Source organism: Carcharodon carcharias, chromosome 4, assembly GCF_017639515.1.
Source record: "Carcharodon carcharias isolate sCarCar2 chromosome 4, sCarCar2.pri, whole genome shotgun sequence".
Lineage (NCBI taxonomy): Eukaryota > Metazoa > Chordata > Chondrichthyes > Lamniformes > Lamnidae > Carcharodon > Carcharodon carcharias.
In genome coordinates, this window is record NC_054470.1 from 24,379,478 (window position 1) to 24,401,226 (window position 21,749).

The 21,749-nt window shown below is 42.6% G+C and overlaps 1 protein-coding gene across 3 annotated transcripts in view; it reads right to left on the bottom strand.

Annotated features, from left to right (window-relative positions):
• The window catches only part of LOC121277224 (protein prune homolog 2-like), a 496,270-nt gene that overhangs the window by 342,709 nt on the left and 131,812 nt on the right, over window positions 1-21,749 (bottom strand). For all 3 annotated transcript variants that reach the window (XM_041186396.1, XM_041186394.1, XM_041186397.1), the window contains exon 5: window positions 6,437-6,595. In XM_041186396.1, coding sequence (XP_041042330.1) covers window positions 6,437-6,595 — 159 coding nt within the window. The remainder of the gene's footprint in view (window positions 1-6,436; window positions 6,596-21,749) is intronic.

A 21,749-nucleotide genomic window follows, 5' to 3' on the forward strand; every position in this document is an offset into this window, starting at 1 on the left:
AGCAGCAGGTGATAGACAAAGCTAAGTGATCCCGCAACCAACGGATTAAATCTAAGCTCTGCAGTCCTCACATATCCAATTGTGAATGGTGGTGGACAATTAAACAATCAATGATGGAGGAGCCCAGCACATCAATGCAAAAGATAAGGCTAAAGCATTTGCTACAATCTTCAGCCAGAAGTACCGGGTGGATGATCCATCTTGGCCTCCTTCGGGGGTCCCCAGCATCACAGATGCCAGTCTTCAGCCAATTCGTTTTACTCCACGTGATATTAAGAAACAGCTGAAGGCACTGGATACTGCAAAGGCTATGGGCCCTGACAATGTTCCAACAATAGTACTGAAGACTTGTGCTCCAGAACCTGCTGTGGCACGAGCCGAGCTTTTCCAGTACAGCTACAACACTGACATCTACCTGGCTATATGGAAAATTGCCCAGGTGTGTCCTGCAGACAAAAAGCAGGACAAATCCAACCCAGCCAATGACTGCCCCATCAGTCTACTCTCAATCATCAGTAAAGTAACAAAAGGGGTCATCAACAGTGCCATCAAGTAGCACTTACTTAGCAATAATCTGCTCACTGACACCCAGTTTGGGTTCCGCCAGGGCCACTCAGCTCCTGACTTCATTACAGCCTTGGTTCAAACTTGGACAAAAGAGTTGAACTCCCAAGGTAAGGTAAGAATGACTGCCCTTGACATCATGGCCATACTTGACTGAGCAAGACATCAAGGAGCCCTAGCAAAACTGGAGTCAACGGGAATCAGGGGGAAAACTCTCCACTGGTTAGGGTCATACCTAGCACAAAGGAAGATGGTTGTGGTTGTTGGAGGTCAGACATCTCAGCTCCAGGACATCACTGCAGGAGTTCCTCAAGGTAGTGTCCTAAGCCCAAGCATCTTCAGCTGCTTCATCAATGACCTTCCTTCCATAAGGTCAGAAGTGGGGATGTTTGCTGATGATTGTGCAATGTTCAGCACCATTCGCAACTCCTCAGATACTGAAGCAGTCATGTCCAAATGCAGCAAGACCTGAACAATATCCAGGCTTGGGCTGATAAATGGCAAGTAACATTTGCATCACACAAGTGTCAGGTATGACCATCTCCAACAAGAGAGAATCCAACCAGTGCTCCTTGATGTTCAATGGCATTACCATCACGGAATCCCATACTATCAACATCCTGGGGGTTACCACTGACCAGGAACTGAACTGGACTAGCCACATAAATACTGTGGCTACAAGAGCAGGTCAGAGGCTAGGAATAGTGTGACGAGTAACTCACCTCCTGAATCCCCAAAGCCTGTCCACCATCTACAAGGCACAAGTCAGGAGTGTGATGGAATATTCCCCACTTGCCTCAAGTGCCAAGAAACTTGACACCATCCAGGGTAAAGCAGCCCACTTGATTGGCACCACATCCACAAACATTCACTCCCTCCACCACCAACGCACAATAGCTGCAGTGTGTACCATCTACGAGATGCACTGCAGAAATTCACCAAAACTCCTTTGACAGCACCTTCCAACCCATGACCACCACCATCTAGAAGGACAAGAGCAGCAGATACATGGGAACACCACCACCTGGATGTTCCCCTCCAAGTCACTCACCATCCTGACTTGGAAATATATCGCCGTTCCTTCACTGTCACTGGGTCAAAACCCTGGAACTCCCTCTGTAACAGCACTGTAGGTGGACCTACACCACATGGACTGCAGTGGTCCAAGAGGCAGCTCACCACCACCTTCTCAAGGGCAACAAGGGATGGACAATAAATGCCGGTGAAACCCACATCCTGTGAATGAATTTTAAACAAAGTATGAGCTACATAAGATCCTAATTCCACATAATACAGCAGACTTTCATGGCTCTGTGACGTGGCTGAGCAAACCAACCAGCATTCAACAATAGGAGGGTAAATATTGATTATATCTCACTGCCCATTTGTCTAGTCTCTTGCAAATTTGTTTGAATAAAATCCCTTGGTATATGATGCTGTTCTTAAAAAGACACATTCTGCTCATAATTCCCTCATTAAAGTCATTATCACAAAATTGTTACAGCGCAGAAGGAAGCCATTTAGCCCATTGCATCTGCACTGGCTCTCTGAATGAACAATTCCCTTAATGCCATCCCCTGCCTTCTCTCCATAGCCCTGCACATTCTTCCTTTTTTGATAACAATCTAATTCCCTTTGAATGCCTCGATTGAACCTGCCTTCACCACACTCAGGCAGTGCATTCCAGACCTTAACCACTCACTGCGTGGAAAAGCTTTTCCTTCTGTAACTTTTGCTTCTTTTACCAATTACTTTAAATCTGTGTCCCCTCAGTGTCGATCCTTTCATAAGTGAGAACAGTTTCTCCCTATCTACTCCATCCAGCCACAGATTTTGAATACCTCTATCAAATCTCCTCTCAACCTTTTCCAAGGAAAAAGAGTGTTAACTTCTCCAATCTACCTTTGTAACTGAAGTTTCTCATCCCTGGAACTGTTCTTGTGAAGCATTTTTGCACTCTCTACAATGCTTTCACGTCCTTCCTAAAGTGCAGCACACAGAACTGGATGCAATACTCCAGCTGAGGCCAAACTAATGACTTATACTAATTCAACATAAACTCCTTCCCCTGTACTCTATGCCCCTAGTAATAAAGCCCTGAATACTGTACACTTGATTAATCGCTCTCTCAACTTATCCTGCCACCTTCAATGACTTTTACATGTATACACCCAGGTCTGTGTACTCCTACACCCTCTTTAGGATTATGTCCTTTATTTTATATTGTCTCTCCATGTTATTCCTACCAAAATGAATTACTTCATATTTCACACTGAATATCATCTGCCATTTGTCCACCCATTCCACCAACATGTCTATGTCCTTTTGAAGTTCTACGCAATCCTCCTCGCAGTCAGAATGCTTCCAAGTTTTGAATCAACTGCAAATTTTGAAAATGTGGCTTGTACCCCATGGTCCAGGTCATTAATATATATCAGGAAAAGCAAGGGTCCTAACACTGACCCCTGAGGAACTCCACTTCAAACCTTCCTCCAGCCTGAAAAACATCCATTAATCACTACTCTGTTTCTTGTCACTCAGCCAATTTCATAGCAATGCTCCTGTCCCTTTTATTCCATGAGCTATAACATTGCTCACAAGTCTTGTGTGGCACTGTATCAAATGCATTTTGGAAGTCCATGCATACTTCAACAACAGCATTGCCCTCAACAACCCACTCTGTTATCTCCTCAAAAAACTCCAGCAAGTTAGTTAAACATGATTTTCCTTAATTAACCCACATTTGTCCATGTGACAATTAATTTTGTCCCAAATTATTGTTCCTAGAAGCATTCCCACCACTGAAGTTAAACTGACTGGCCAGTAGCCACTGGGTTTATCTTTACACGCTTTCTTGAACAAGGGTGTAACATTTTTAATTCTTCAGTCCTCTGGCACCACCACTGAGTCTAAGGAAGACTGAAAAATTATGGCCAGTGCCTCCACAATTACCACTCTCACTTCCCTCAGTATCCTTGGATGCATCTCATCTCGTCCCAGTGGTTTATCAACTTTAAGCATAGATAACCTATCCAATAGCTCCTCCTTTTCAAGTTTAACTTCTAGTGTATTAATTACCTCCTATTTTTACGTGGCCTGGGTAGCATCTTCTTCCTTGGTGAAGACAAATGCAAAGTATTCATTTAATACCTCAGCTATTCCTCTTGCTTCCATGTACAATTCCCCATTTTAGTTCCTAATCAGCCCTACTCCTCCTTTTACCACCCATTTATATGCCTAAATACAATTTTTGGACTCCCTTTTATGTTATTTGCCAGCTTCTCTTATTTGCTTTTTCAATCACCTCTGAACCTATTCAGCCTGGTTCTCAATTGTATTATCCACCTGACATCTTTATTTTAATTTCTACCCTTTTGTCATCCAAAGAACTCAGATTTGTTTGCCCTACCTTTCCCTTGAGGGAAAATACCTTGACTGTGCCTGAAGTCTCTCTTCTTTGAGGGCCGCCCATTGGTCAGCTACCGGTTTTCCTGCCAGCCTTTGATTACAATTTATTCGGCCCAGATCCATTCTTACCCCTTTGAAGTCAGCTTCCCCCAGTTAATTATTCTTACTTGAGATTGGTCTTTGTCCTTTTCAATAGCCAACCTAAATCCTGCGACACAATGATCACTGCCCCCTTTTGGAAAAGCACATTATGCAGGCATCCCATGAAATAATGTTAGCGCCATGGTAATGCCCTCATTAGTGTCATCATGATTCAGTTTCTGGTACTGTGACCTGCGAGTCATATATGCCAAGTAGAAAACCAACAAAATTTGACAAACAGCTTTAATAAAAACAACAACCACATACCCCAAAAAGTTAGCAACTCAAGGACCATCTTGATTATGAGCCCATGACATACAAAAACAATATGTTTCACAGGCCTTTAACTGAAGTTGTTAGTATACACAATGGGGCTGAGAAACCTAGGCCCTTCCAGCAGAAGCACAGAAGCAAAAACCTTAGAGCAGGTCCCAGCCATGCAGGGAGTTTCTGCTCAATCTCTACAGTCAGCACCACCACCCTCCCCAAACAAGGCCAATAAAACAGGAGAGGACTGGATGAGGAGACAGGCACACCCAGATCAGGAGTTTCCATGTGCCCCAGTGAAAGGAAGGTAGCCAACCATATACTGAAGCATCTCACTTCTAAGATTCGCCGTGGGAGATTCAGGCCTGGGAGCCGAAGGGGCACTTTTGTCTTCCCTGTGGCATTGGAAACAAACCCAAGATGCAATCTTAGTGGTTCAGGTGTCAAACTACTTTATTCAAAATGAGCTTTCTCAACATGGACCTATAAACTTTGATGGGGTCAGTACTTATGCTGGAATGACTACCCCATTGATTTTCAGCCCCAATATTTCTTCACTTGTAGTGGGCCAAAAATAAACAAACATGAAAGCTTGAAGTAGAAATAAAAATGTTGAAGCCACAATGTTTGTTTTCTAGGAGATCTGGAGATGTGCAACTCAGAAACATTTGATTTTTGACATGTTATTTGGAACATTTAGCAATATTTTCAAATGTGTACTGAACATGGACTTTGCATTTTTACATTTTAAGAAAGGACATTTGTTGAATTTTAATGAGAATTACTCATTATTTGCCTTTTGGAAATAAATTGTTTGTCTTCATATCTTAAAATATCTTTTCTGCAGCAGCAGTTAATTTATTCCTGGAAGAAAAACATTTTCTTTCTTAAAAAAATTCAATATCAAATAATGCTTTTAGCTTCCATAGTAATAACATAGGAATTACACTAGGCAGCTCTCTAGGTAGCAATATAATAAGCAAGGTTTTGATTCACTAGAACATTACCAGGGCTCCAAGGATTAAATTTGAGGAGACATCACAGAAACTAGACTTGTGTTTTCTGGAACATAGATGGTTACAAGGTGATTTGTTTGAAGTGTTTAGGATTTTGAAAGTAATTGATAAAGAATATAAAGGGAAACATTTGTGCTGGTGGGGAGTCTAGAACAAGGTGAAATGGCCTTAAAAATACAGCCAGATCATTCAGGAGACAGATTGGGAAACACTTTGTCGTGCAAAGTGTGGGAGTTGTGTGGAGCTCTCTCCTTGCCTCAGTAAATGCTAACTCTTTCAATAATTTTAAATCTGAGGTCAATACATTTTTGCTAGACAGGGTATAAAAGAAAATGAGGACAAGATGGGTGGTTAGAGTCACGATACCAGATCAGACATGATCTCATCGAATGCCAGAACACATTTGAGAAACTAAATGGTCTACTCCTGTTCCTATGTTAAAAAGTGCACTCCTTCCAATATAGTTCCCTGTCTCATACATGTGTTGACTGGGAGCATGCTCACCTGGGGAGATTATTCATTTTAGCATTTATATTATACATTATGATTAATTTTATACTTAACAATTAATAGAAATTTAGTTTAAAGGAAAAGAAAAATTCGAATAATTTTCCCATCTCTCTCCATTCTAGTTTCCACTTTGTTTCTCATCCCTACCCCCTCTTCATTTCCCAATTCCTCTGTCTCCATTTTCCCTCCACTTTTTCCTAGGTTGGCCTTTCATGCTGACCTGAAGCTGACACTGTTCCTTTGGCTACTGTTGGTTTACCTTCAGCATGGTAATGAGGCCCCAGCCCGCCAATTGGATTGGGCCTATTAAAGCCACAGTCACTCTACCTGTCAGCCACATGATGGAAAATATGTCATAGATTATTATGGTTAACAGCACACTCAAAATATAGCTCTTGCCTCAAAATGAAATTACTAATCTTCACAGCAGTTTCAATCAGCATCAGTACAAGTTGTAGGAATAAAATTGAGCCCACTACTCTTCTTGCAAATTTGAAATCAACTTTGATAGAGAAAAAAAAAGTAAGTACCAGAGACATCAAATTTTGCTTGCTGCAAGGTATCAAAAACTTCTTGTTGTGCAGGAAGATCAGGAAACCTCTGTTCCAGAGCAGCTAAAATTTTTTCATCTTTCATTGTCACTCTTATAGCTTCAGAAGTCATGTTCATACAGTCTAAGATTATTGCACCTAACAAACAAATAAGCATATTGTTACAAATCAAGTATTAATCACATCTTTTCAACCTGAATGTACTAATACCAATTTCAAAATGCAATCAATTAAAAAAAAATCTCACTGGTAGCTCAATGAGGCAAAAACTGAGTATCCATAAATTAAATACTAGGAACGAAGATGTTTATATTGTAAAGATTAGCATGGTTAAAACCAGCCAGTTCTACCACTGCTGTACTAATTATTCATAGGTACCAGTAACAATTGTTCACACATGCACATAAAGCAGGCTCTGTTCTGTTGAAGGGTCATTCAGACTCGAAGCGTTGGCTGTGCTCCTCTCCACAGATGCTGCCAGATCTGCTGAGTTTTTCCAGGTATTTTTGTTTTTGTTCTGATAACAGTCCTTGGTTGAATGGACTTATCTGAAATCTGAATCCACATACTTAATCTCATGTTTCGCCACTGCATATAATCTCACCAAATCAGTACCATTCATTGGCAACAAGCTATTTTGTTCCAAAGTTTTTTCAACTTTAATTCTCTATTATGTCACTAAGTGGTTTAGTTTGCACCTATTATGCCTTAGCAATTTTGATTCTTCCCATTTTGTTTGCACATTTACAAGAGCACAGATGATATGCATGAAGTGCATTACAAATGGCACAACTGGGAAACCAACTAAAGAAAATCTCTAACTCATTGTGTTAAATCACCATTACTCTCACTGCCTCCCCACCCCCACCGCCCCCATCCAACGACATAACAGATAGGTGAATATAAAATTGTGGAAATTACAGTGCAAAAGGCATTTGGCTCGTTGGACTTATGGCAGTGCTAATTCTACAACTGGAGCTATCTACTCCAATCCCATTTCCTTGCCATTTCTCGGTGTCTATTTTTATTTCTCCTTTAAAATACTTAGCCAATTCACTTTTAAATCACATTAATGACTCTATCCAAATAGCCACCAGCTGTAAACCATGAATGTTCTAATTATCTCCTGAATTTAAAAAATCATTTTAACTTTCTTCATCATTCTTCCAGTGATAACCTTGAGTCAATTTGCTAACCAGTGAAGCAATCTTTCTGTATTTACCCTCTCAAAGCCTTGCAGAAGATTTAAGCACTGTATGAAGCACAATGGTCTAGATTTTCCATTCAAGCTCAATCACAGGTGAGACTGTGGAATGAGCACTTGCCTAACCTTCATATATTTCAGGGGTCAGGCTCATCATAATATGGGAGGACTAGTAGTACTGAAAGTGGCTATGGAACTCACCCATTAGCAGGAAGGATATCATGTGTTTCTGATGGAACCAGTTAATTTTTACATTTTATTAAAATCAGTGGGGTGCAATTTTAGGATAGTTAAATGAACTGTTCCCTCTTACAAGCGTCTCACTGCACTTCCAAAAGAAACCTCACAACTTATATGAGCCGAAAGTTATTTCCATGCAGTTCTTTGCCCTTGCAGAGACCTTGGAATTTTAACCAACAAAATAGGCTGGTTTGGGTCAGATGGGGAGTAATGTCTTAAAAGTCAGGTGTCTGGCCCAGACCCACCTCCAGCCCGTCCACTATTGGCATTTATTTTCTATTCTTTCTTGGGATGGCCAACTTTTATCGTCAACCCTAATTGCCCTTGAGCAGGTGGCAATGAACTGCCTTCTCAGGCCATTGCAGTCCAAGTGATGTCAGGACACCTACAGTGCTGTTAGGAAGGGAATCCCAGGATTTTGATCCAGTGACAGTGAAGGAACGGTGATGTATCTCCAAGTCAGAATGGTGTGTGGTTAGGAGGGGAACTTGTAGGTGATGGCGTTTCCAAACGCCTGCAGCCCTTGTCCTACTAGGTAGTAGAGATTGAGGGTTGGAAGGTGCTATTGAAAGCGCCTTGAGCGCATCTTGCAGATGATACACACTGCTGCCACAATGCGCAGGTGATGGAAGGAGTGTAGGTTTACAGTGGTGGATGGGGTATTGGTCAAGTGGGCTGCTTTGTCCTGGATAGTGTCAAGAGTCTGGAATGTTGTTGGAGTTGCACTCATCCAGGCAAAAGCGGAGAGTCTTCCATCACACTCCTGACTTGTGCCTTGTATAGCAGCAGCATAGTTATGGAGTGACTTTGTCTGCACTAGAGTGCTGCGCTTGGCTGCAGTGGAGAGCTTCAGTTGCTGACTGGTAACTGAGGGAGTTTAAGGATTAAATTCTATCTAAAGTCTTTCTTTAATTTAGCAATTAACTAAAAGCTGCTGATAGGGTTGGAAAAAGGTGAGTTTTAGACCGGAGAGGAGAGGCCAGCGAGAGCAGTATAAAAGGGCGCGAGAAACAGAGACCAGGACTGGAGAGGAGAGACTTACCCTCAGGACCTTCAGGCGGTGGAGTTCAAAGAGACATCACAATTCAAAAAGTGATGTGACGCAGGGGAGGCAGCTGATTGGTAATTAGGGTCAGGTGAGTACTTCTACTTTTTCTACTAATTGAACTGCTGCAGTCCATTAGCTTAAACAAGATAAGGTGAGGACTTTGGCCTGTAGTGGGAGTATTTGGAGTGGAATAAGGCCCCTAGCATAGTTAGTATTCTTTAAAGGATATAACTAATGAGCTAAGTCTAAAGGGAAGTCATGGCAGCAGAGCTCACACCTGTGATATGTGGGAAGTCATGGACACTTCCAGTGTCCCTGGCGACCATGTGTGCAGGAAGTGTATCCAGCTGCAGCTACTGGCTGCATTTTGGAGCTGGAACTGCAAATGGATTGACTGTGGAGCAGTGGACAGCACTTTCAGTGAGGTGGTCACACCGCATGTAAAGATTGAACGAGCAGAAAGGGGGTAGGTGACCACTAGGCAGAGTAGAAGAAGGCAAGTAGTGCAACAGTCCCCTGTGGCCGCCCTCCTCTCTAACTGATATGCAGTTTTGGATATTGTTGGGAGAGACGACTTCTCAGGGAAAGCAGCAGGAACCATGTCCATGGCACCATGGGTGGCTCTTCTGCACAAGAGAGAAGGGACAATAGTGGCAGGGCTATAGTGATAGGGGATTCAATAGTAAGGGGACCAGACAGGTGTTTCTGCAGCTGCAAAAGAAGCTCCAGGATGGTATGTTGCCTCCCTGATGCCAGGGTCAAGGATGTCTCGGAGAGGCTGCAGGGCATTCTGAAGGAGGAGGGCGTACAGCCAGTGGTCGTGGTACATATTGGTACCAAAGACATGGTTATAAAAAGGGATGCGATTCTACAAGCTGAATATAGGGAGTTAGGGTGTAACTTAAAAAGTAGGACCTCAAAGGTAGTAATCTTAAGATTACCAGTGCCACGTGCTCGCGAAAGTAGAAATAACAGGATATATTGGATGACTACGTGGCTGGAGAAATGGTGTAGAGGGGAGGGATTCAGATTCCTGGGACATTGGGACCGGTTCTGGGGAAGGTTGGACCAATGCTAACAGGACAGGTTGCATCTGGGCAGGCCCGGGGCCAAAATCCTCGTGGGTGGGGGAGGAGTTTTCTAATGCTGTTGGGGAGGGTTTAAACTAGAATGGCAGGAGGATGGGAACCTGAGCAGGGAGGCAGAGGAGGGGGAAACAAGGATAGAAACGAAAGACAGAAAAATAAGAAGCAAAAGTGGAAGGCAGAAAAAACAAGGGCGAGAAACAAATGGGGTCATAGTGCAAAATAAAGCTAAGATGACTAACAAGGTTAAAAAGACAAGTCTAAAGGCATTGCACCTTAATGTGCGGAGCATTCACAATAGATAGGTAGATGAATTAACAGCACAAATGGATATAAACGGTTAAGATATAATTGCAATTACGGAGACTAGGCTGCAAGGTGACCAAGGATGGGAACTGAACATCCAAGGGTATTCAATATTTTGGAAGGACAGACAAATAGGGAAAGGAGGTGGGGTAGCACTGTTAGTAAAGGAGGAAATCAATGCAATAGTGAGGAAGGATATTGGCTCAGAAAATCATGATGTGGAATCTGTTTGGGTGGAGATAAGAAACACCAAGGGGCATAAAACATTGGTGGGGGTTGTCTATAGGCCCCCAAACAGTAACAAAGGTGTAAGGGATGGCATTAGACAGGAAATTAAAGATGCATGCAAAAAGTGTACAACTGTAATCATTGGTGACTTTAATATACATATAGATTGGACAAACCAAACAAGCAATAATACTGTGGAGGAGGATTTCCTGGAGTGTTTACGTGATGGTTTTTTAGACCAACACGTTGAGGAACCAACTAGAGAACAGGCTATCCTAGACTAGGGATTGTGCAATGAGAAGGATTAATTAACAACCTTGTTGTATGGGGGTCTCTTGGGGAAGAGCGACCATAAAATGATAGAATTGCCCATTAAGATGGAGAGTGAAGAAGTTCAATCTGAAACGAAGGTCCTGAATCTAAATAAAAGGAACGAGGGTATGAGGCTTGAGTTGGCAATGATGGATTGGGGAACCTTACTAAAAGGGTTGACGGTGGATAGGCAATGGCTAATATTTAAGGAACGTATGTACGAATCACAACAATTATTCATTCCTGTCTGGTGCAAAAATAAAACAGGAAAGGTGGCTCAACCATAGATTACAAAAGAAATTAGGGATAGCATTAGATCCAAAGAGGAGACATACAAAATTGCCAGAAAAAGCAGCAAGCCTGAGGATTGGGAGCAGTTTAGAATTCAGCAGAAGTGGACAAAAAGATTGATCAAGATGGGGAAAATGGAGTATGACAGAAAGCTTGCAGGGAACATAAAAACTGCCTGTAAAAGCTCCTATAAATAAGGAGAAAAAGATTAGCAAAGACAAATGTAGGTCCCTTACAGTCAGAAACGGGGGAAATTATAATGGAGAACAAAGAAATGGCAGAAGAATTGAACTGCTTCAGTGATGTCCTAGGGCTGAGATGATTGGTCTCCAAAACCTCAACCACTACGGAAGGTGGGTGGGTGATTAACCAACCAACTCCAAGGAGATGGGTTGCTACATATGATAATGAGGCTGTGAGCCTCATTGTCATTCATTTTTTTTAATGTAATTGTTATTAGTCGTGTTTTCCAATCCTCAGGGAACCTGGCAGCTATATTCAGGTGATCACTTAGAGGATCCAGGGGCTGAGTGCCTTCTCACCTACCTCTTGGATCTTACATGCCTGCCTGAGGAACCCCCCTCTATCAGGTATCCACTTCCTCTACCCCCAACCACCTTGAGGCCTCAGTTCCTTATCCGCCCATCCCGTGGCTTCCGACAACTTCATCAAAGGCCCCCCCCAACAAGAACCTTCAAACATCACCCTCTCTCAAGGAACCCAATCATGATCTCCTTCCAAGGCCTCCGACTTCCCCACCCCACCCACCTTCCTCCCCCAGCCTCTGATTGAAACCCCACCCCAGCCTAGGACCTCGGCCCTAGGCACTTACTTCCGAGATCATCTCCTCTCTTCCACTCCGGCATGGATTTACCTGGTTCCACAGACTTCACTCATCAGTTTCTCATAACTCTAGCTGGCTTCTGGGCAGTGAACTGATTGGTGATGCCATGGGGATGTTGTTGAGTTAAAGGACAGGATTTTCCTGTCCCTTCATGGTGGTATCCACCCATGGGAGACTGACTTTCGGGGGGACCGGACAATCCCAGTGGTGGGCAGGATTGGAAAATCCCACCCAATACTCCACTGTATTTGGAGGAATCCAAACTTCCAAGTTCTCCGCACATTCTGACCCACCCTCTCCCAGCTCATCAGCTAAGTGAAAAGTCCCTTGTATCTTTTAGGATTCTTAAAACTGGATTGCTGGGCTCTCAATGCATCTTATTTCTCTCCAACACACAATAGATAAATTAGAGTCTTCAGCTCTGAAGAAGGGTCATATGGACTCCAAACAACAATTCTGTTTTGCTCTCCGCAGATGCTGCCAGGCATGCTGAGTTTTTCCAGCATTTTCTGTTTTTATTTCAGATTTTCAGCATTCGCACTATTTTGCTTTTACATAAAATGGTGTTAGATTCTGCATTATCTAAGTAGGTTGAGTCACCTAAGTTATGCAAATAAGTCACCGATAGAACAGCACAAGCTTTTGTATAATGGCTGTACAAACTACCAGGTCTTTCAATCTACAAGCAATCAATGCTCATTGTTCTTTCTGCTCCTGGCTTATTGTTCTATTTCATTCTAGATCACTGTGTGATTTGCTGCTTTTTGCAGAAGAAAGAGTGGAGCTGCAAGGTGATCTGAGGAGTGCTGTGCAGTGTAATGGTAGGAAAGTCAGATGATGTGGCTCACAACTGGACGTGTTAGGCTACTCACTTTCCCCACCTCCCGAGGTCCCTGAACCTCTAGGGACAATGTGTCTACTGTCAGGAAGATATAATAATGTCTATAATATTAATGGAAATTATTTTAAAATAGAGTTCTAGTGGTATCTGTGCCTATGTGTGTGTGTCTTAATGGATTAAAGTCAGCTGGTCTAGAGACTTTGATGTACAGAGAAGTAGGTTTGAAATGGTAATTAGGTAAACATAGGGAAATAGAAGCTGAGGTGTAAAGGGGGCAATTTGCATTTTTAAATAGCCATTCAAAAGGGCGGATGAAATATTACACCTAACCAGGTGAAGCTCAGAAACAATGTGTTTATTTTTTTCCCAAGCTTACTAGTAATGTGGGTATTAGGAAAGGGTTTTATTGTTAGACAATTTAAAGTTATAAAAAAAACCTAGTGGCAAAGAGAATTTGCATTCAAAGAGGAAAATATTTTTAAAGGAAGAGAAGACTGTTGGTAAAAGGAAGGGGGATTCTAAGGTATAAAGCCTCCAGCTGCTGTCTGCAAGGACCCAGAGTTGAAAGAAACTCAGTTTGAATGCAGCTGTTCAGGGTGTGCTTTGCCAGCGGTCTGTTTAAATCTATCTGAAGGATTTTCCCCTCGGCGATTTGGGGGCGGGGCCTGCTCACCGAGGGGAAAATGTCACAGGATGATGTTGGGAGGATCCACCGAAGTCATTCCGGTCTATTTAAATCTTCAGGAAGGCGGGTGGACAGTGAAATCAGCTGTCACATGAGGGGGTCATGTTAATAAGTTTAATATTTCTCTTTTTTTTGACTTTTCAGTAAACTCCCTGGGACAGGACTTTGCCTCAGGGAGCAGTGCGCTCTTTCGTGCACATGAATGAAAGAGCGCACTTTGACAGTTGGGGATTCCCTCCACCCCCCCCTCCCCCACCCCCCGCCCCCCGGCCTGTTGGGCAGGCCGCTGGGTGGGCCTTAAGTGGCCCGCCCACTCAAAATGGCAGCGGGCCCTGTTTCAGTGGTGGGGGTCGGTTGCCCACCCACAGGCAAGCCAGTGGGGCCTGCTAGCCCATTGAGGGCTAAATTCTGCCCTATGTGTTTTACTGTTTCATTACCAAGGTCTAACTGAGAGTCAGATTAATTAAGGGATTTTTGTAGTTATTATGGTAGTAATTTTGTAGGCATATGTATGTGCTTACAATCTTTCCTATATTAATAAATGTTCAATTTTGTTTTATAAAAAACCTCTTGAGACTCGGTGGTCTTATTACTACTGATTTCAAAGCCTGCACCTCAAAACATACAAATTGCAAAGGAGTTATGACAGTTGTTTCAGGTTTCCCTCTGGGATTTGAACAGCTCAGCTTTTACCATCAGCTGTGTCACAATACCAGGTTTAAAAGGACCACACTGTGGCTGGTGACTTCCTTGGCCACTTATACCCACACCTGTTTGGTTTGAGAAACAAGCGTCTTTCTATCTTTGGGAAATGTCACCTCACTGCAATCCCTCACATCTTGTAGCAGGACCTCCAGGTAAGAGTGAGACACCTGGGTAGCAACCTTCCCAGGTCTCCTCCCCATTTCTGCAGTTGCTGAAGCCTCAGGAATCAATGTACAGTTCAGCTATTCTGACCCCTGCTGGGTCACTTTCACTAGAAATCCTTCCTTTGACAGATTCAGCGCATCATCCCGCCTGCTCTCTCTGATCGGTTACGAAACTCAGAAGCAGGATGCTAATGCCATGGTTGAGTTAAAGAGCCACTCAAAGCCTGCCACTAAATCAAAGCAAGATAGTTTGTTTAGATTAAACTTGGCCCAATGCAACAGGATTGAAATGCCTGGATCATTTGCATCACAGATCTGATGTACCCTAGGAGGATCATGTGGGTATACAGATTACTGCACAAAACCTCATGGTACCACTGAGGAAGCAGCACTGAAAGATGTATATTTTAAATGTTGCACTCACCACAAAAAGCTGGGCACAATCCAAGCAGGGGATATATTGATCAAAATGTTAATTGTAATAGAATTTTTAAGTGATCATCAATGCAAGAATAATGCTTAAAATGTTCTACCTGTAAGTATGTGAGATAAGGTCATCTTTCAAAGGAGCTCCAGAAGCAGAGTTTTCTGACAATAGAGATTGCAATCTGTACTTTGGAAAATTTAACAGGGGTAAGGGATTTCATTTAACATGCCTCTACTGTGATTAATGACAGTATTCAGCTTCACCTTCACTACATTATAGATGAAGAAATATGATGGAAGAGCATTGGTTCTCAAGTAATAGCTGTTCCTTACCATAGAAAAAATAAGCATTAATTCATCACCCCTCAAGATATGGTGTTTTCTTGACACAATTCTATTTTCCAGTGCCCAGACACCAGAAAGTGCCGATAATACCCTAGGTTTTCACCAAGTCAGGGAGCCCTTTAAAAAAATGGCACACGGGTCTCAAATCCAGGATTCCAGGTCCCATTCCTGGGCTGTGCAATTATCAGGAGTGCCTTTAAAGAATGCATCCCTCATCTTTTGATTTCAAACACACATCAGGACTTGAGCACATAATCTAGGTTAACATTCCAGTGCAGTACTGCGGACTACTTCATTGTTCTGATAAATCCTTCAGACAAGATGCTAAACCACAGCCTCCAATCTGTCTACTCCAGCAACAGGATTAAAAGGGGAACAGGGAGTACTATTACTGATATCCTGATGAACATTCTTTCCTCAACCAATATCTCCAAGTGAAGAGAGAGTCTGGTCATTTATCTCATTCCTGTTAAGATATGGTTTGTGCAGAATGGCAATGCTGCTGTTACAGTGTTTCAAAAATAATTGTGCAAAATGCCAACATGATAAGCTGCTACACAAATGCAAGAATTATTGTATTATTTATATTTTCCCCATTTGGATGTGACTCCACCTTCCAGTGGTACTGCTTGTGAGAACACACAGCCACTCTGAGAGGATATTCAAGGCTGCAGGGGCAGGGGTTTCCTTGCAAAAGCTCAGCTTAAGGATTGGTTTTGCGTGGAGGTACCTGACTGTGAAGCTTCGTGGGATGTACAGCCCGATCACTGCCCCCGACTTCATCAACAATGAGATAGATTCATACACATCATCATGCAGAAACGGAGTACATGAGGCTACAATTTCACCTTCCTGGACTGACTATCCATCTTTCACCCTCCATAAACTTAAGCTCATCCAAAATTCTGCTGCCCACATCCTACATCTTACCAAAAAAAAAAAGTACTGGTTAAGCCCCAGCAGGGGTACTCTATTGTGGCCAATTCTCGGTGCTACACTTTAGGAAGGATTTCAAGGTTTCAGAAACAGTGCAGAGGAGATTTAGTTAAATGGTGCCAGTGATGAAGTACTTCAGACATAGTGGAATGCTGGGGTGATTCTCTTAGGAGCAGAAAAGGAGATTTTAGAGCTGTTCAAATGGTTTTGATAAGTGTAAATAATGAAAACCCATTTCAAGTGACAGAAGTGATGATAAACAGAGGACAGAGACTTATGCCAATTGGCAAAGAACCACAGGCAACATGAGGAATTTTTTTTTTGTTTACACACAAGTGGAAGTTTCAGGGCACTTCACATATTCTTGTGTGACCATGTGTGCAAGAGGTGTCTTCAGCTGCTCCAGCTCCAGCTCAGGATTTCTGAGTTTGAGGGACAGCTGGAGTCACCGTGGAGCATCAGGGAGGATGAGAGTCTCCTGAATTGTACGTTATACCAGGTGATCACCCCAGGATAGTAGGTGGGTGGCCACACAGAAGAGTAGGATGAGGCAGGTAGTACAGGAGTCTTCAGGGTAGGTGCCAATCTCAACAGGTACTCAGTATCAGAGACTGCTGGAAGAGATGATACTCAGGAGGAGTGCAGCCCAGATGGTGCCACCAATGGGCAAGAGACTGGAGGAAACAGCAAAGTGCAGAAATGCAGTTGTTGCAAGAGATTCTAGAGTTAGGGGGACAGACAGGTATTTTTGTAACTAGCATTGATAGTCCACATGTGCCCTCTCCCTGGTGTCAAGATAAAGCATATCATGGAGAGGGTGCAGGATATTCTGCAGGGGCAAAGGAGTGAGCTAGAAGTTGTGGTATACATTGACATCAACAACACACAGAAGACAGGTATTGAGTTTGTAAGGTCAGGTTTCCAGGAGCCAGAGAGGTAGTTAAAAAGTAAGACCTGCAGGATAGTAATCTCTGGATTATTCTCAGTGCCACATGCTAAGTGAGAGTAGAAATAGGAAGATAGGGAGGATCAACGCATGGCTTGAAGCATGGTGTAGGAGGGAGGGCTTCAGATTCTAGGGGCATTGTGATTTGTTTTCAGACAGAAGGCACCTATTCAAAAGGGGTGGGTTGTACCTCAAAAGGACCATGACCAATAGCCTTGCAAAGAGGTTCACTAGTGTGGTAGGGGAAGGTTTAAATTAACTTGGTAGGGGAATGGGCACCATCATATAGAAGTAGAAAAGAGGAACAAGGTGCGGAAAGTGAGTGTATTGGGCAGTACAACAGAAGGAAATAGTACCGTAGTAGATAGGAGCAAACTAAGAAGGACTACAATGTATGTACGTAAACGGACTAAGTGTGGTGAATAAGGTCGGCAAATTACAAGCACAAATAGCATTCTGGGAATATGATGTAGTGGTAATAACAGAAACCTGACTTAAAAATGATGAGGACTTGTGTTTAATGTACAAAGATATAAAGTATTCAGAAAAGATAAAGAAAGAAAAAAAGTGATGTGTTGTGAGAGTATTGATTAGCGAGGATATTGCACTGTTGGGAAGAGGGGATGTCCTTGATGGGGCAAGAGCACAGTCCATTTGGTTAGAATTGAGAAGCAAGAAAGGTAAGATCACATTGCTTGGAGATTATATAGGTCTCCAAATAGTAAGAGCAAGATGGAGGAACAAGTCTACAGGGAATTCAGAGAGATGTGCAAGAACTGTAGTATGTTGATACTAGGGGACTTTGTCCCAAACAAAAATTGGGTAATTAATGTTAGAGTTAAAGAGAAGCAGGAAGAACATTTTCTGAAATGGGTTCAGATCATCTTCCTCGGCCAGTATGTTCATGGCTCAACTAGAAGGGAGCCATTGCTGGGTCTGGTGCTGAGAGATGAAGTGGGCCGAGCAGGCCAAGTACCTGTGGAAGAACATTTGTATATGATTAATTATCATATTATATGGTTTAGATTAGTAATGGAGAAGAACAAGGAACAATCTAATATAGAACTTCCAAACTAGAAGAGGGCTAATTTTAATGGAATGAGTGAAATCTAGCCAGGGTAAAATAGAACCAGAGACTGACAGGAAAAACATGCGTCAGGTACATTCCGATAAGGGCAAATGGTAAGGGTAAAAGCAGGACTCCTTGGATGATGAAGGAGATAGGGAATATGATGAAACAAACAAAAAAGAGGGTGTATGATGCATGTCAGGTGAGTTCTTCAAATTAAACCAAGTCAAACTCAAGAGGTTGAGAGCGGAGGTGGAGAAGAAAATAAGGCTAGCAAAGAAAGGGTATGAGAATGGAATGGCAGTCAACATAAAAGGGAACCCAAAAGTTTCTACCAGTGTGTAAATATTAAGTGGGTAGCAAGAGGTGGAGTGGAGCAGGAAAATGGGTCTTTTTCTGGATGGCAAGCTGTAACTAGTGGGGTGCCACAGGGTTCGGTCCTTGGGCCCCAACTATTTACAATCTATATTAATGACTAAGATTCAGGGATAGAAGGTACTGTATCTAAATTTGCAGATGACACCAAAATAGCTGGGAAAGTAAGTTGCCATGAAGAAATAAGAAATTTACAAATGGATATGGACAGGTTAGGTGAATGGGTCAAAATTTGGCAGATGGAGTTTAACGTGGATAAGTGTGAGGTTATCCATTTTGGTCGGAAGAATAAAAAGGCAACTTATTATTTAAATGGAGAGTAACTTCAGAATGCTTCAGTGCAGAGGGATCTGGGTGTCCTCATGCATGAATCACTGAAAGCTAATATGTAAGTACAGCAGGTAATAAGGAAGGCACATGGAATTTTGGCATTTATTGCTAAAAGAATAAAGTATAAAAATAGGCAAGTGTTGTTGCAACTGTACAAGGCATTGGTGAGACCACACCTGGAGTACTGTGCACAGTTTTGGCCCCCTTACTTGAGGAGGGATGTAGTTGCACTGGAGACAGTTCAGTGGAGGTTGACTGGATTGATTCCAGTGATGCGGGGCTTGTCTTACGAGGCGGGATTGAGCAGTTTAGGCCTATACTCGCTAGAGTTTAGAAGGATGAGAGATCTAATTGAGGTGTATAAGATGCTAAAGGGGATAGACAAAGTAGACGTGGAGCAGATGTTTCCCCTTGCAGGGCATTCTAGAATGAGAGGCCATAGTTTTAGGCTAAGGGATGGTAGATTTAAATCAGAGATGAGGAGGAATTACTTTTCTCAAAGGGCCATGAATCTGTGGAATTCACTACCTCAGAATTCAGTGGATGCCGGTTCGCTGAATAAATTTAAGGAGGTGATAGATACATTTTTAAATTAGTAATGGGTTGAAAGGTTATGGGATGAGGGCAGGAAATTGGAGTTGAGGCCGAAATGAGATCAGCCATGATCGTATTGAATGGCGGGGCAGGCTCGAGGGGCTGAATTGCCTACTTCTGCTCCTAGTTTTTATGTTCTTATTCGGGACAAAGAGAGTGATATATGCTTAGGGGTGCAGGGCAAGGCTAAAATACTTAATGAATTCTTTGTATCAGCGTTTATTAAAGGAAAAGATGCTGACAAAATGTCGGTAGAAGCAGAGATAGTGGAAGCAATGGGTGGTGTGAAAATTGAAATGGAGGTGGTACTGGACAGGCTGACTATCCTAAGGGTAGATAAGTCGCCTGGCCTAGATGGCTTACATCCCAGGTTGCTACAGGAAGTGGTGGTGGAGATAGCAGGATGGTTAGCCTTAACCTTTCAATCTTCCTGAGATATCCGGAAGGTACCAGAACATTGGAGCATGGAAAATGTAACACCCTTATTCAAGAAAGATGTAAGAACAGTCCTGACAACTACAGACCAGTTAGTTTAACATCAGGGGTGGGTAAGGTTTTGGAATCCATAAGCAGGAAAAAAAATGAACCTTTGGAGAGGTTTGAGTTAATTATGGAGAGCCAGATTGGATTTTGTAAAAGGCAGATTGTGCTTGATTAATCTAATCACATTTTTTGAAGGTTAATGAAGGGAATGCAGTGAATATTGTCTATATAGATTTCATGAAAGTGTTCGACAAGGTACAACATAAAAAAGCTGATTAACAAAATTGAGGCTTATAGAATAGGAGGGTCAGTGTCCAATTGGATAAAATAATATTGGCTTAAGGACAGAAAGCAGTGAGTGGTGGTAGATCGCTGTTTTTCTGACCGGTGGGTTGTAGACAGTGGTGTTCCTCAAGAGTCAGTGCAAGGGCCAGTGGTTTTTTTCCTGTTGTATATAAAGGATTTAGATCTTGGGATACAGAATAACATTTCAAAATTTAATGATATCAAACTTAAAGGAGCGGCAACCAGTGAGAATGATACAAATTGCTTACAATAGGACATAGATAAACTAGGAGAACGGGCAGACAAGTGGCAGATGAAATTGATTATAAAGAAGTGTGAAATGAAATATTTTGGCAGAATGGATAGACAATATAGTGTTATGATAAAAACAAAAAAACTGCGGATGCTGGAAATCCAAAACAAAAACAGAATTACCTGGAAAAACTCAGCAGGTCTGGCAGCATCGGCGGAGAAGAAAAGAGTTGACGTTTCGAGTCCTCATGACCCTTCGACAGAACTTGCGTTCAAGTCCAAGAAAGTGTTATGATCCCCAGCTGAGGTCACCACTGGACAAGTCTGCTCCCAGGGTGGGACACAGCTAGAAAGATCCTAGCTTTTATTTGTTTATTTCGATACGTGGAGAGGGGCTACTGAACAGAGTCACAGGAGTCAGCTAATTAACTTTTATCAAAAGAATAAAACATTTATTAAACAAGAGAAGATGAATTATACTACAATACTCCTTCACCCACAACTATACCTATACAGGTACATACAGATTTGTAAGGATAACACATGTCACAAAAGCTATCTTATAACCTAATGTCCACAGTAAACATACAGTCTATGTAAATCTATGGCACCCTATGGTCAGGCACACCAGATTCTGAAACCAAGTGACAGATGCCACCTCAACTTGATGCTATGGACCTCTCCTCAACTCTCCTCAGATTCTTGTCACGTTGTGAGCCAACCAGTTTCAATGAACTCACTCCATCAGACGACAGTTTCCAATCTCCACTCGCTTTTGAATCTTCTCCCAAACCAACACTTCTGCAAGTGTTCACCTCCAGGGTTTTGAAACCTCCTTCTGATGTTCCTCTTCCCTGGGTCACCACATGCATTCAAGCTGTCTTCCACGCACTCTCCCTCACCGACTCAGCCGTCAACAGTACCACTGCTTCACATGCCCAAAGCAAAGAGTTACAGACCTTCAGTTGTCTCTTTGGACCTTCTTGCCTCTTGCAAGCTGTTCTCACTTTAAATCTGCTTTCTGCAGCTTGAAGCTTTAAACTTGAAGCTTGGAGCCTTTCTCTGCCCCTCAATCAACTTCAGTTAACAGGACCTTTTCCAGGTTCCTGTCCTTCCTTTGAGTGGAAGATCTGCTTGGGACTTTCTCTTATGGCTATAAGACCATAGGAGATAGGGGCAGAAGTAGGCCATGTGGCCCATTGAGTCTGCTCGGCCATTCAATGAGATCATGGCTGATCTGATAATCCTCAATTCCACTTACCTGCCTTTTCCCCATAACCCTTGATTCTCTGGTAAAT